The 12,897-nt window shown below is 36.2% G+C and overlaps 2 protein-coding genes across 4 annotated transcripts; both read left to right on the forward strand.

Annotated features, from left to right (window-relative positions):
- Nucleotides 1-1,081: 1,081 nt before the first annotated feature.
- On the forward strand, nucleotides 1,082-9,602 carry LOC116004676 (mRNA-decapping enzyme-like protein). Of its 3 annotated transcripts, none has more exons than XM_031244821.1 (9): nucleotides 1,082-1,211; nucleotides 1,316-1,516; nucleotides 1,610-1,650; nucleotides 1,881-1,930; nucleotides 2,280-2,424; nucleotides 3,041-3,097; nucleotides 5,229-5,355; nucleotides 6,176-6,646; nucleotides 9,184-9,602. In XM_031244821.1, exons 2-9 carry the CDS (start codon nucleotides 1,358-1,360, stop codon nucleotides 9,235-9,237), a joined length of 1,104 nt encoding a protein of 367 aa, XP_031100681.1. In that variant the 5' UTR covers nucleotides 1,082-1,211; nucleotides 1,316-1,357; the 3' UTR covers nucleotides 9,238-9,602. The 3 variants fall into 3 exon arrangements, with proteins under 3 accessions (XP_031100681.1, XP_031100680.1, XP_031100682.1); XM_031244820.1 differs by having other exon boundaries at nucleotides 1,089-1,225; XM_031244822.1 differs by having other exon boundaries at nucleotides 1,090-1,225; nucleotides 1,325-1,516.
- A 1,418-nt stretch (nucleotides 9,603-11,020) lies between these two features.
- Nucleotides 11,021-12,688, forward strand: LOC116003603 (photosystem I subunit O). Its single transcript, XM_031243499.1, has 4 exons — nucleotides 11,021-11,200; nucleotides 11,528-11,600; nucleotides 11,697-11,876; nucleotides 12,481-12,688. The coding sequence occupies exons 1-4, from the start codon at nucleotides 11,104-11,106 to the stop codon at nucleotides 12,569-12,571; spliced, it is 441 nt and encodes a 146-aa protein (XP_031099359.1). The 5' UTR covers nucleotides 11,021-11,103; the 3' UTR covers nucleotides 12,572-12,688.
- Nucleotides 12,689-12,897: the final 209 nt, after the last annotated feature.

Consider the following 12,897-nt stretch of genomic DNA (forward strand, 5'->3'; position numbering starts at 1 on the left):
TGTATTATAGGCAACCGTTATGTGTATTCATGTTAGTAACACATGTTGTGATTTCATGTTAGTAACACATGTTGTGATGTGTTTGTGCATTCGAATGTTTAGGAGGATGAGTTCTGTGTATTTTGTGTAAATATTATGTGTATTCATGTTATTAACATAAGTTGTGATGTGTTTGTGCATTCGAATGTTTGGAGGATGAGTTATGTGTATTATGGGCATCAATATTCTGTGTATTATGGGCAAACATTCTGTGTATTCTAGACAAACCTTCTGTGTATTCTATATAATGATTATGTGTATTATAGATAATGAATTCCCTGGAGTCATTCGCGTCCACTAACATCTGTGTATTTTGTGTCAATATTCTGTGTATTCTGGGCAAACATTCTGTGTATTCTAGACAAACGTTCTGTGTATTATAAATAATGATTATGTGTATTATAAATAATGAATTCCCTAAGTCATTCGCGTCCGCGTCTACTAACACCGAAACGACGTCGTTTTATGTACGTGGTGCACATTGCTATATGCACCGTGGTGCAGGGTATAACGATTGCTGTTCACGAATGCTATGTATTTAGTCGAGTTAATTATTTAACCAAAGTTTATGTTAAATTTTATATTGTATTTTTTAATACATTCTAACATATTTATAGTATATGTTTAACGATTATGTTAACTCTGAATCTCTTATTGGGATATGGTTCGAACCTAAGATATTTCTTATAGGAATCAATTAGTAAGTTAAGTAATAAATAGTTAATGAAATATCTCGTTACTAAAGTTTATATTAACGGAATACGAAGTTATTTAATGGAAGGAAATAATATAGTAGAGAGTAAAGAAAGAAAATCATAAAAATACTAAATTCAAAATAATATGAAATATTCATTTTAACAAACAATTACATTAACTTTTTTAATTTCTGTTATGACTTAATTTTATTGGCTATTATTAGATTGGTATATTTGTATGTATTTGTATATTATATTTGTATTTGTATATTTGTAAATTGTTGATAGATTATTAGATTTGTAGATTTGTAGACATTTCCTTAATAAAGGTTATGATAATGTATAGGGATTAGAAAAGAAGAAGAAGAAAAAATGCTTTGCTAGAGCATACGTGTCTCTCCCCTGTTCATCTCTTCCGTCTGTCATCGCGCACACCAATATATATTTATGTTATATATACACACATATATACACAGAGTAAGATTAAAAAGGCAAGTTATTTTTAATTTTTTGCGATAAAATTCCATTCACTGGTAGGAGGAGAGGCGTGCAACATTTGACATTTTGACCGCCATTGCTAGGGTTTATAGTTCTTGAAGAGTCGGGGAGAAAGCACAAACACCATGGCGCAAAGCGGGAAATTGATGCCAAATCTTGACCAGAACAGCACGAAGCTGCTCAACCTCACCGTTCTGCAACGAATCGATGCCTACATTGAGGAAATTCTCATCACCGCCGCTCACGTCACCTTCTATGAATTTAACATTGATACGAGCCAATGGGTATATACAGATGTGTTCAGTATACACATATTTTGTGTGCGGATTTTTTGTTTTTGGGTACTGTGAATTTGACTTTTAAAAATATTTTTTCAGAGTCGGAAGGATGTTGAAGGATCGCTCTTCGTTGTTAAGAGGTGGGTTTTGTAGGAAATTTGTCTTTGGACTGAACTCTAGAGGTTTTATGATTTTTTTTTTTGGTGGACGTATCAGTAGGAGGTTTTTCATATCCCGGTGAACTGTAAAATAATTGAGCATTATGAACTATTAATTATGATTATGTGTGTATTTCCATTGCAGTAATAGTAACTGTGCTTTTGTATGTTCTTTACTAAGTATTGATTCGAATTATGGGTGGGAATTGCAGGACTTCTCAACCTAGGTTCCAATTCATTGTAATGAATCGCAGAAATGCAGGTTAGTTGTCTTTTAAGGTTTACTAATTGGTCTTCTCAGCCATTTTTGAATGTATCCTTAAGTAGGCACTCTGAGATGATCATTTTCAGTTCTATCTTTGGAAATTGGGTTGAATTATCAATTCTTATTTTATCCTGTGGTGCAAACTAAATATGAGTGCATATGTTCTAATGTCTATGTAGAAAAGATACATGATAGTTTGTATAATTATGTTTAATATTTGTATAAATCAACCTCTTTTTCTTGTGTTTTTGAAGATGCAAATAAAAAAAATGTTGGTACATGCAAATTCATATGATAATGTATTCTATGTATCTTTCTAATTGAAACTATAAGTTCATTCAAGCAGATAACTTGGTGGAGGATCTCTTGGGAGATTTTGAGTATGAGATCCAGGTTCCATATTTGCTGTATCGGAATGCTGCCCAGGAAGTTAATGGAATATGGTTTTACAATCCACGTGAATGTGAGGAGGTTGCAAATCTATTTAGCAGGTAGTTTTTGCATTTAAGAGTTGAAAGAGAAATGCTATTTCTTTGAAATTTGCACAAAGCACCTTATACAAGTGAAAATGCTCTGAAGCAAGAAGTGTGATGGTTCTAAATTTTTTCAACAGCTTTGTGAATTATAATTTTCTAGAGACTGACTGTGCTTTCTTAATGATTTAGAAAAGTGATACTATCATATTATAAAATTTTCATTATGTAGTAATTTTCAACTTATTGCTTGTAGACTTGTAGTTTGGACTGATACCACTTGAGCTTTGCTGGGTTCTTTAAATAATGTTTCACTGTCTCACTTAGAAGTCACTGTCAGATAATGAATTGATAATCAGGATTTGTCATAAATGAACTATGTTGTATAGATTGTGTTTGAATGTAAAAAAGCCTTATAGTCTTCCTTGATGGAGAACCATTGTGTATAGTTGAGGCATAGTGGAGTTGATGTATTACTTGATCAGTCCTGTTTGATATTGGATTTATTGCATTTTGATGCTGGACATTTTCAATTTGTCACAATGCTAATTGCTAATACTTCTCTCTATCTAAATTCTTGGATACTTTCACATGTGAGGCTAATTGGAACTTTTGATGTTTTTATTGTTATCAGGATACTGAATGCATATTCAAAGGTGCCTTCAAAGTCGAAAGTACCTCCAGTCAAGAGGTAATACTGAAAGGATGTTACATTGGAGAAACCTTGTGGCCTGTTCAATATGAGATGATATTTCCAATTTTCATTTTCTATTTTTCTACCATTTTATTTTCTTCTCATCTTTCATCTTCCAAATTCTCTGAATGGAAAATGGTCCATTTTAGCCTTAAACCCTTTTCGGTTATAAAAGTCTCTTTCATCATAATTTTGCCACTGTCTCCATCCATATCAGAAAAGTGGAGCTAGAGCTGTTTGTTTCCCAATTAGAAAGACCTTTGACCGTTCAACTTCTGCAATGCTTCCTCAGCATCATTTCCAAACAAATTAGATTCATTCATTACTGAAGTGCCATTATTCAACAAATAAAATGTGGTAAGGCAAATCCCCCTTCAGCTTCTCCATCATCAAATCAGCAACAAGTCTCTGGCTTTTCTATCCTTGGTGACCTTCTTCTTTATTTGCTCAACAACAGTGAGTCTCCATCATTTGGGACATGGACTCTGACTTCTCCATCTCAGTCCAAATTTTCCTCTCCATCTCCTACATTTTTTACTCCAGCAGAGCCATCTGAGTCTTCTCAATGCTGTGAAAATTGGGGGTGAAAGGGGTGAACAGTGCTCATTTGTGAGCATTATTCACCCGTGTTCTCCATTTGGAAAACACATTTGGAGTGTTTTCCAACTTTGTTAACAAATTGGAAAAATTGAAAATTTTCTTTCCTTTTTCAATTTGGAGAATGAACACCAAACTCAGTTTCCACTTTCATTCTCTGTTTCTTTGGAAATATGGAAAATTTTCCATTTAGTGAACAAGTAATTCTTCAAAAGTTGAGTATTCTCTGTTATTATTATATAAGTATGTATTGTTCTTCTAAACACTGGCATTCTTTTCTCTCTTTCTTGATAACTAAATTTATTACAAAACTCAACAAAGTGTTAATCCCAATATTGTTGGGGTAGGCTAAATGTATTCTAGTTGTCCATTGTGATATTCAAGATCTTTGTCATGACATTTGACAAATGTTGGTGCTTATTGCCCAGCGACAGCAACCTTTCTCAGTTTCTCCTCCTTTTTCTGGACCTGGGATCAGTTAAGATGGGAAACATTGGTGGGTAATTGATGAGTAATGCATTATTCACAAAAACTGCCCAAGTTGGTACTGAGTGCAAACAATGAATCTACATCAGGCCTGCATAATTGGGGATTGTCACAGCTTAAGATGTTCTAGAAATCCTCCAAGACCTCTTCTAAATTATCTCTATGCTTAAACCAAAGTGCCTCAACTATCTACACCTGATGTACCTAGCCCTTTCAAATCTAAGCTGTTTCTTGTCATTCCACTTGAAGGCACTTTTTCTGTAACTCTTTTATTTGTATTATATGCGCAACATATTTGCAGCTCAAAAGTAGCTTAGTAGCCCCTTCACTGTCTTCCACAAACACATCTTCCAGAACTCCATTGCATCTTCACAGGATGAAGCTGATTCTTGAGTCTATTTATTGCTGCATATGTGACATATAGTGGCGTGTCCTCTGGCCCCCTCTCTTCCTGATCTCCTTAATTCCCCACTGTCTCTAGCCTTCTGTGGTGTGCCTACCTCTTACCACTCTCTTCCAAACCCCAATTTCTTCTCTACCTTGTCCCTCTCTTGGTTAACCTTTGGTGTTATGCAGCAGTGATGGTGTAGTTTCTTCTCCACCATCATAAATTTGAGTGTAGTTTTTTTTACACCAACATATATTCTTCTGGAATTCTGTTTTTGGTGGACTTAAATTACATGCTGATTTTTTTTTCCCCACATATTTTCAAGCATAGCATTAGTTACATTGTCTGAAGGATTCTCATGTGGTCAACACCAATTCCACCATAACCATTGCTAGCATAGTAGCATTGCCTACCCTGTCATTTGGTCTCATGTTCTCTTGCTTTAGGGTTTTCCGTGTATATATTAATCAGTGTGATTGATATATATTGGAAAAATAAGTGTATGATTGATTTTGCTCCATTTATTAGTTATTTCTTGAAAGCATTTGATTAAAGATTCAGTTGTGGGTTTAGAGCAATGTTTCTGCTCAACAAAGAGTTGCTTGCTGTATTTTGTGGTGGGAAGAACGTTTCACTTTAGTTGTCATTTTAATGTAGTGAATTTGAAGAGCTGGAAGCAGTTCCAACCATGGCGGTAATTGATGGTCCCTTGGAGCCATCAACAACCACCACTTCTAATGTCAGAGATGTTCCTGATGACCATTCCTTTGTGAACTTTTTCAGTGTAAGATTTTAACTATTATGTACACTAAATGATCTTTGAGTTATAAGCTCCTGCTTTTATCGTTATTTTAAAAATGTCTGAATCAGCGTGTAAGGCTCCACAAAACAACCAAAAGCATTAAGCAACACATATTTAAGTAATAACTTTTACAATTCCTTACTCTCATGTTTTATGTGAATATTTGGAAAGCTTTTGAGTTTTCTATATTCATTTTTTCATTTAACAAGAACTCTAATTTATTTATATTTTTGCATCTATTGGTTGCAATGTGTCTATTATTTCTTCATCTGACTCATACCATGCTCAATTCCAATTTATTTTTTTCTTTTTTGCCACTAGTATAGTCATCCCATCATCTCAGGATGGATGGATGAATCCAATTTAGTTGTCTATGAAGAACTCAAGTAATCTGCAATTGACTTTTCTGTATGTCCGAATATATTAGTAAGATGTTCTGTTTTTATCCCTTTAAGAGAGTTTGTTGCAGGCCTCTACATCTACATGGAAGTATTTTTCAATAAGAGTTTTTTGTGCCAAAACTTAGCAAATCATTTGTGCATGAATTTGATGTAGCAGACTCTAACTACTCATTTGATGCAAGGTCTTTTGAATGGCTGAATGTGTCAACCATGAAGACAAACTGGACTCTGCTCAAAGATCCATAATTATGCCTTGAGCAACCCATTACTGTCTCTTCTGCATGTTTATGTTGCTTTTGTGATTTTATTATGCTCCACTTTTTTTGCTTTTTGTGAATACAGTTTTTACTTATGATAATGCACTTCTAGAAATCATTACTAAGTTTAATTGTTTTCTGCAGACTGCAATGACAATTGGGAGTTCTTCTAGTACAGCAGTTCCTGGACATCCTGGTGTCTTATCTGCAAATCCTCTACCTTCTCGTTCTCAGAATGGCATTCTTACTGCTGTAGCACATGTTCAGACTCCAACTCCTATTTCAATCCCTACTCCTGTTATGCCTCTCTTTGATGCACCTGAACAAGACAGCAGCAGTAAAGGGTCAACAAATTTGGTAAAGCCATCTTCGTTTTTCGGCCCACCTCCTTCCTCTTCTCCATTAATAATACCTCCCTCCCCTTCATCTATGCCAACTGCTCCTCCACTTCAGCCTCCTGGGACTCTAGAACGCCCTTATGGTGCTCCTTTGCTCCAACCATTTCCTCCACCCTCACCTCCTCCATCTCTTACTCCCGCTGCTACTCCCATACCAAATACTGTATCTATAATTACCAGAGACAAGGTCCGTGAGGCCCTTCTGATTCTTGTTCAGGTAATGATACATCAGCTTAGTAGTTGCCCTGCATGTAGGTCTTTATTTCTTATCAGAAAGAAGAATTACAATAGTTAGACATAAACCACCATTTTACTTTTCTTTTAAATTAACTGAATGAAAACTTTAATTTCGAATACTCAACTGCATCTAATCTTATTACTCCTTATCTGGTTGTGACATCCAATCTGGGTTTTTTTGGTCCTTACATTAAAGGGTCTCAAGAGGACTCTTACGGATAGAAATGTTTAATCAAGTAACTAAATTTATAGCTTAGGCTGACAGATCAAGTCCAATAATATATTAATACAATATAATTTTTTTTTCCACATTTATATTTTGTAGTAGTCGGATTATAATCACTTTTTGGACTAGTTTATCACTGCTGCTTGACTGTTATCCCACCTAAAGTGGCTAGCTTTAGTCCAACCTAAAGGCTTGGGCTGGTCACCATGAGTCCATTGTTCTAGGGCACTTAATGTTCCTAGTTCTAATGAGGAGGTTGCTCAGTTGTCCCTTTTTTGACTTTTTTCCCTGCTTTGTCTGTTGTTCTTCTTAGGATTCTGAGGGCATATTAAAGTATTAAGTAAAATGCTGTGGACTAGGCAAATTAAAGTGTTAACTTTTAATTCTAAGTCTAAGCTTTATAGTAAGCATAGTTATCACGGCGTCCTGTCGGTGGAGACAGGACGCCTGGAGGCTTCGTCTCGCCTGAAAACGGCGAGGCGAGCTCCAGCGTCCCAGGTGGGTGCCATGGACGCTGACCTGGCGTCCAACCCGCAAACCTAACCCATTTTTAGTAATTTTATTATTATTATTATTTTTTAAAAAAGGTTTGACCTAATAAGAATAGAGAAGAAGAAAAGTTTTGCATTTCAGATCTAGTGCGTCGACTAATGTCTCCCACAGCCGTCGCCTACCGGCGTCGCGCTCCTACCGGCGTCACCCTCCCTGCCTGAGTCGTCCTTCTTTCTTCTTCTTTCCTCTTCTTCTTTCTTCTCCATTTTCTTTGGTTTTCTGCTGCTGCGACTGTTTTTCTTCCTTGGTTTTGGGTTATAAACTGCCAGCCTGCCACTTCTTTGGTTAATAATATCAGTGGGCAGTGGGCAGGGGCAGTAGGCAGTGGGCAGGGGCAGTGGGCAGTAGGCTAGGCAGTGAGCAGTAGGCTAGGCAGTAGGCAGTGGGCAGGTGCAGTACAATTAATATGCTTAATTGTTTATATATATATATATATATATATATATATATATTATAGTATTTTTTAACTTGTCGCCTAGGCGACAAGGCGGTCGGGGGGCGCCATGACTTAACAGGGCGCCGCAATAACTATGATAGTAAGAGTAAGGAGAAGAAGTAGCTACCAGTGGACTAATATGAGTTTATCTTTTTCCATTATTAGTAGATTCCTATCTTGAAGTGGACTAAGCATCAATAGCCCAATAGGAACTCCAAGTCTCCAATTTCTATCGCTTGGGAAGAAATGCTTCTGCTAACTGCTTGCGATTGAAACCTGATTATTTAAAACAGCCCAGACAGACCATTGGCCTGGTGCGATTGATGATGCCATCAAAGTGCACTAATGGGCCAAGCAAAAAGGAGAGAAATCCTCCCAACCAACTCTATTAGGACTTTTGAGTATCAACAGTAAATTTTTTTTAACAGAAGCTCCTGTTGAAACAGTGTGTCTCTTCTTTATCCACTCCTACAACTTGTTATTCTTTAAGAGTTTTGCTGCTTATGCAGAACATCCCTCAATGAACTGCTGAATGTAATTCACCAAACCAAACAATGACCGACTCGGGTACCATTGTAGGAGACTACTTCTATTAGGTAGGGCTGTGCCTAGAGGGCATTTTTTTCCCCTTGATTGGGATAGAAGTGAACTATAACAAGGATAGTATAAGGAAAGTGTTGGATTTAGAGTCAGTAATTCCCCTTTTTAACTTGCCTAGCAATAAGCAACCTATCCATCTTCCTTGTGCTGCCTTTTGAACTGGATCAATATCATAAATCAAATGCATTCATTTTTATATTTTATGATGACAATGCAGCCAATATTATGTTCAGATAGACAGATACTGTTGGACATTTCTTTCCCCTGATATCCTTAGGCATGTTGAAAAGCTTAGGACATTTGTTTTTCCAAATAGTTTTTAGCATCTTGAATATCGTTCTTCTTTCCTAACACTTACTAAGTGCTTAAAAGTTCTCAATCTTTCCAAGTTATATAAAGCCTCAGGTGCATTGCCACCTTAACCAGAACTTGATTGATCCCAGATGTTGGTTGTTTAATTGTTAGAATGTTAGGGCAGTGGGAATGGCAGTATCAAAACAAATACAGTTGCTGATTTCTGTTATAAATACGTGTTACATGTAAATTGGACCTAAAGCTGAAGTTTAGTTCAAGGCAAGGAAGAGTAAATGTAGAAATTGATTGATTTACTTACCCCCTACATGCACAATGGGAACCACATACTCGAGTTGTAGAAATCGACTTTCTGTATTTTTCTTTAATCTGTATGCTTTTTATGTGGCAGGACAATGAGTTCATCAACATGGTTCATCGTGCACTGATGAATGCTCACCATTAATGGAGAATTGGAGGAATGACTGGTACTGACCAAATTCATGTTCACTGTCTGTGTGCAAGAGGAGGATTGAGATTTTGTTCCAGAAGTTAGACCCATTCTGTAGTCTAGTCTAGTTAAATATATATATTGCAGTTGTAGATATACACAATTTATTTGGGTCTGACCATATCGAATTAAACTCAAAAGTGTGATTTTTTTAGTAGTTTTGTGTGTTGGATTATTTGTTGATATAAATAATTCGGTTGTCCAATCTGTCTATGTGAATAATGCTTTGAGAATCTCTTTTGCATCTGATCTGATGAATTATCAGTTGAGGGTGATTGAATTATACCTTCCAATAATATTATTTCCTACACTAAGGTGCATTTTGAGCAAGGAGTCTATATACTAGTATCATTTTACAACTTCAATTCTATGGCATATTTGTATTGGTAATTTGTGAATTAGTTATAATACTCAAAATGGTTCTTGACTATCGTGGTTTTTTTCGATTTTGTCCTAATGATTTTGGTGTCACAATGTATTTTAGACTTGTACGTTTTCGTTTAATGTAGTCCTCCATTTATTATTCTGTACATGTGCTATTAAATTTAAGGATATTTTTATAATTGCAATAATCTCTCTTCATCTCCCTTGGATGTTTCGAAGGGAAACAATTTCAGATTATTTTGTATATGAGTTTTTTCCACTTTTGGTCCTATGACTTTAGTGTCTCCGTCAATTTAGGTACACGACTTTTATTCCTGACATAAGTAGTGTTTGACTTTGATTTTTTTGTCACTTTTAGTCCTTGACTTTGATTTTTTTTCCATTTTTAGTCCTTTCGGCCATGAGAGCAACAATTTTTAATCGAAATCAACAAATTGTTGTGCCATTAAGGGTAAATAACGTTTAATGTATTTAGGAATTTATCAAAAGACAATTTTACCCTTAATGGCACAACAGTTTGTTGATTCCGATTAAAAGTTGTCGCTTAAAAAACGAAGCAGAACAAGCAAATAACGTTTTTTTTTCCTATTTTTTCTCTGATTTTATTTATAAATATATTTAGGGCTTTATCAAAAGACACTTTTACCCTTGATGGCACAATAGTTTGTTAATTTCGATTAAAAGTTGTCGCTCACATGGCCGAAAGGACTAAAAGTGGAAAAAAAATCAAAGTCAAGGACTAAAAGTGGCAAAAAAATCAAAGTCAAGCACTACTTATGTCAGGAATAAAAGTCGTGTACCTAAATTGACGGAGACACTAAAGTCATAGGACCAAAAGTGGAAAAAACTCTTGTGTATATTTATTAAGTTGAGAGAGTTGATCTAGGATTCATCGTACCAGATATAGCCCCAGCAGATGCAGTCCCAAACTATGCCTCTGTCTTCAGAGATGGGTGAATAGTTAATTGATTGTGAAATTATGTTGAAAATCAACTTCCATTCAATTTGGTCCAAGTGACAGCCCAAACTCATAATAAGAACATAATATGCAAATTGGGTAGAGATAACATAGAATGCAGGCCTGAGGTTGCTGTTGGGCTAATTTCTGTCATATTCAGAGGATATATATATATATATTGAGAGAGAGAGAGAGAGAGCCATTGGATTTAATTTGAGTGTGAAGGCAGGCAGGCAGGCCCACAAGAAATCCAATTTATCCAAAGCAAATCCAAAGAAATCCAGGTGGCAAGATGGCATTGCTCAGCATGCCATCCTTGCAAATCTGAGTGCCACTGAAATCCTCCTTTCCACCACAAAATTTTGCCACATATCTAGCTACTAGCTAATAGCTATACCCTCCTCACTAATATCTCACCACTATATTCATCTCTTTTCGATCTCCCACTTTCAAAGATCATATCAGAGCAGAGACCAACAATGGCAGCAACACTGTGTGCAGCATCAACTGTTGTTGGCTTGGCCACCTCCTCTCTTCCGACCCTTTCTTCTCCAAACAAACTCTTTCTCACCTCAGGTACCTCTTCATATAAGTTTATTACCTCATCTTATTAAGTTTTATAATGTGTTTTGCCATCAGCATTATAGTCCAATTAAGTGACATTGACACAATTTTAGATTCTAACATATATAGTATCAGAGTTTGTTTAGTCCACTTTGTGTTCACCCCAATTATATTGTCTGTCCGTCTAGTTGAGTGGAAGTGTTAAGAGTCACATATGCCTTTATAAGGTCATGGGTGATAGCTAATTGATTGTATTTGGCTCATGTGCACTATGGTCTAGTTGAATGACTTTTTCTGAATCTTAGATTCTAATGAGGCACATCACATCTCTTTGCACAGACTTCTTGAAACCAGCAGTAGCAGCAAGGAACCCTCTAAAGCTACCAAGAGCCTGCATGGGCAAATTTACATGGTAATCTACCTCAGTTCTGATCTGCCTCTATTTAATTAGACTAAACTGGACACACACACACATATATATATATATTGATATATTGTTTTGGTGAAGCTTTGAGAGAGACTGGCTGAGGAGGGACCTGAATGTGATAGGGTTTGGGCTGATAGGATGGATTGCACCATCCAGCGTTCCACTCATCAATGGCAAGAGCTTGACTGGACTCTTCTTTGAGAGCATTGGCACTGAGCTTTCTCACTGGCCCACTGGCCCTGCCCTCACTTCTCAATTCTGGTTAGTATGTACATTTAACATATATATGTCCTGGCCAATCCCACTGGTTAGACTGTTGGCTTAGTAACTACAATGTTTCAAGTTCAATTCATAGTGAGAGTGACTTATTAGGCTTCTTGATTTGGCTTAGTAACTACAATGTTTCAAGTTCAATTCATAGTGAGAGTGACTTATTAGGCTTCTTGATTTCAACCGGTCAATTATATGTAATCTAGGCTGATTTACCCCTTGTGGTCTAGGGCTACAAAGTAGGGGTTTACCCGACAATCTTAGCTAAGTTAGTCAGTTGCGTGCTTTGTAATCATAAGATTTCAAGCTCGACTCTCAGTGGAAGGTGCCTATTGACCTACTTAGTTTGAACCGGTCAGTTATGGACAACCTTGATTAGTTTGCCTCATTGTGATATGATATTTTACAGGTTAGAATCACTAGATTAGATTTACCCCGTACACACCGGATAGTGGCTACGGATTTTCTCGTAACTTAAAAAACAACAAAACACACACACACACACATATATATATATATGCCTCTACTCTCCTCCTCATCTACTTAATGTCTCCATGGAGTCTTAACATTATGTTTTCTGGGATTGGATGGACAGGCTGTGGCTGGTTTGCTGGCATTTGGGGTTGTTCCTGTGTCTCACTTTTGGACAGATTGGCTTCAAGGGAAGGACTGAGGATTACTTTTAACGTTATATATATTGCTCTTACTATTGTTGTTATACCTTAATAACACTGTCTGCTATGTGGTTTTGTGTACAAAAATTCTCTGTTTAATTTCCTAACTCTGCTTGTTGTTGTTGTTGTTGTTGTTGTTGTTGTTGTTTTTTTTTTTTTTTTTTTTTTTTTTTTTTTAATGGAAGCATTTTCGTAGGGAAAAATGTACATTGGATGATTGGAACACAAAATTAACGAAATAGACAAATAAATCAGTAATTACAAATTAAAACTAAAAAAGAGAGCATTTTCGTGATTCAAATACGACTCCCTCCTTGAAATATTAGCTTTGAGGCTAT

This window comes from Ipomoea triloba, chromosome 14 (assembly GCF_003576645.1).
Source record: "Ipomoea triloba cultivar NCNSP0323 chromosome 14, ASM357664v1".
Classification (NCBI taxonomy): Eukaryota; Viridiplantae; Streptophyta; class Magnoliopsida; order Solanales; family Convolvulaceae; genus Ipomoea; species Ipomoea triloba.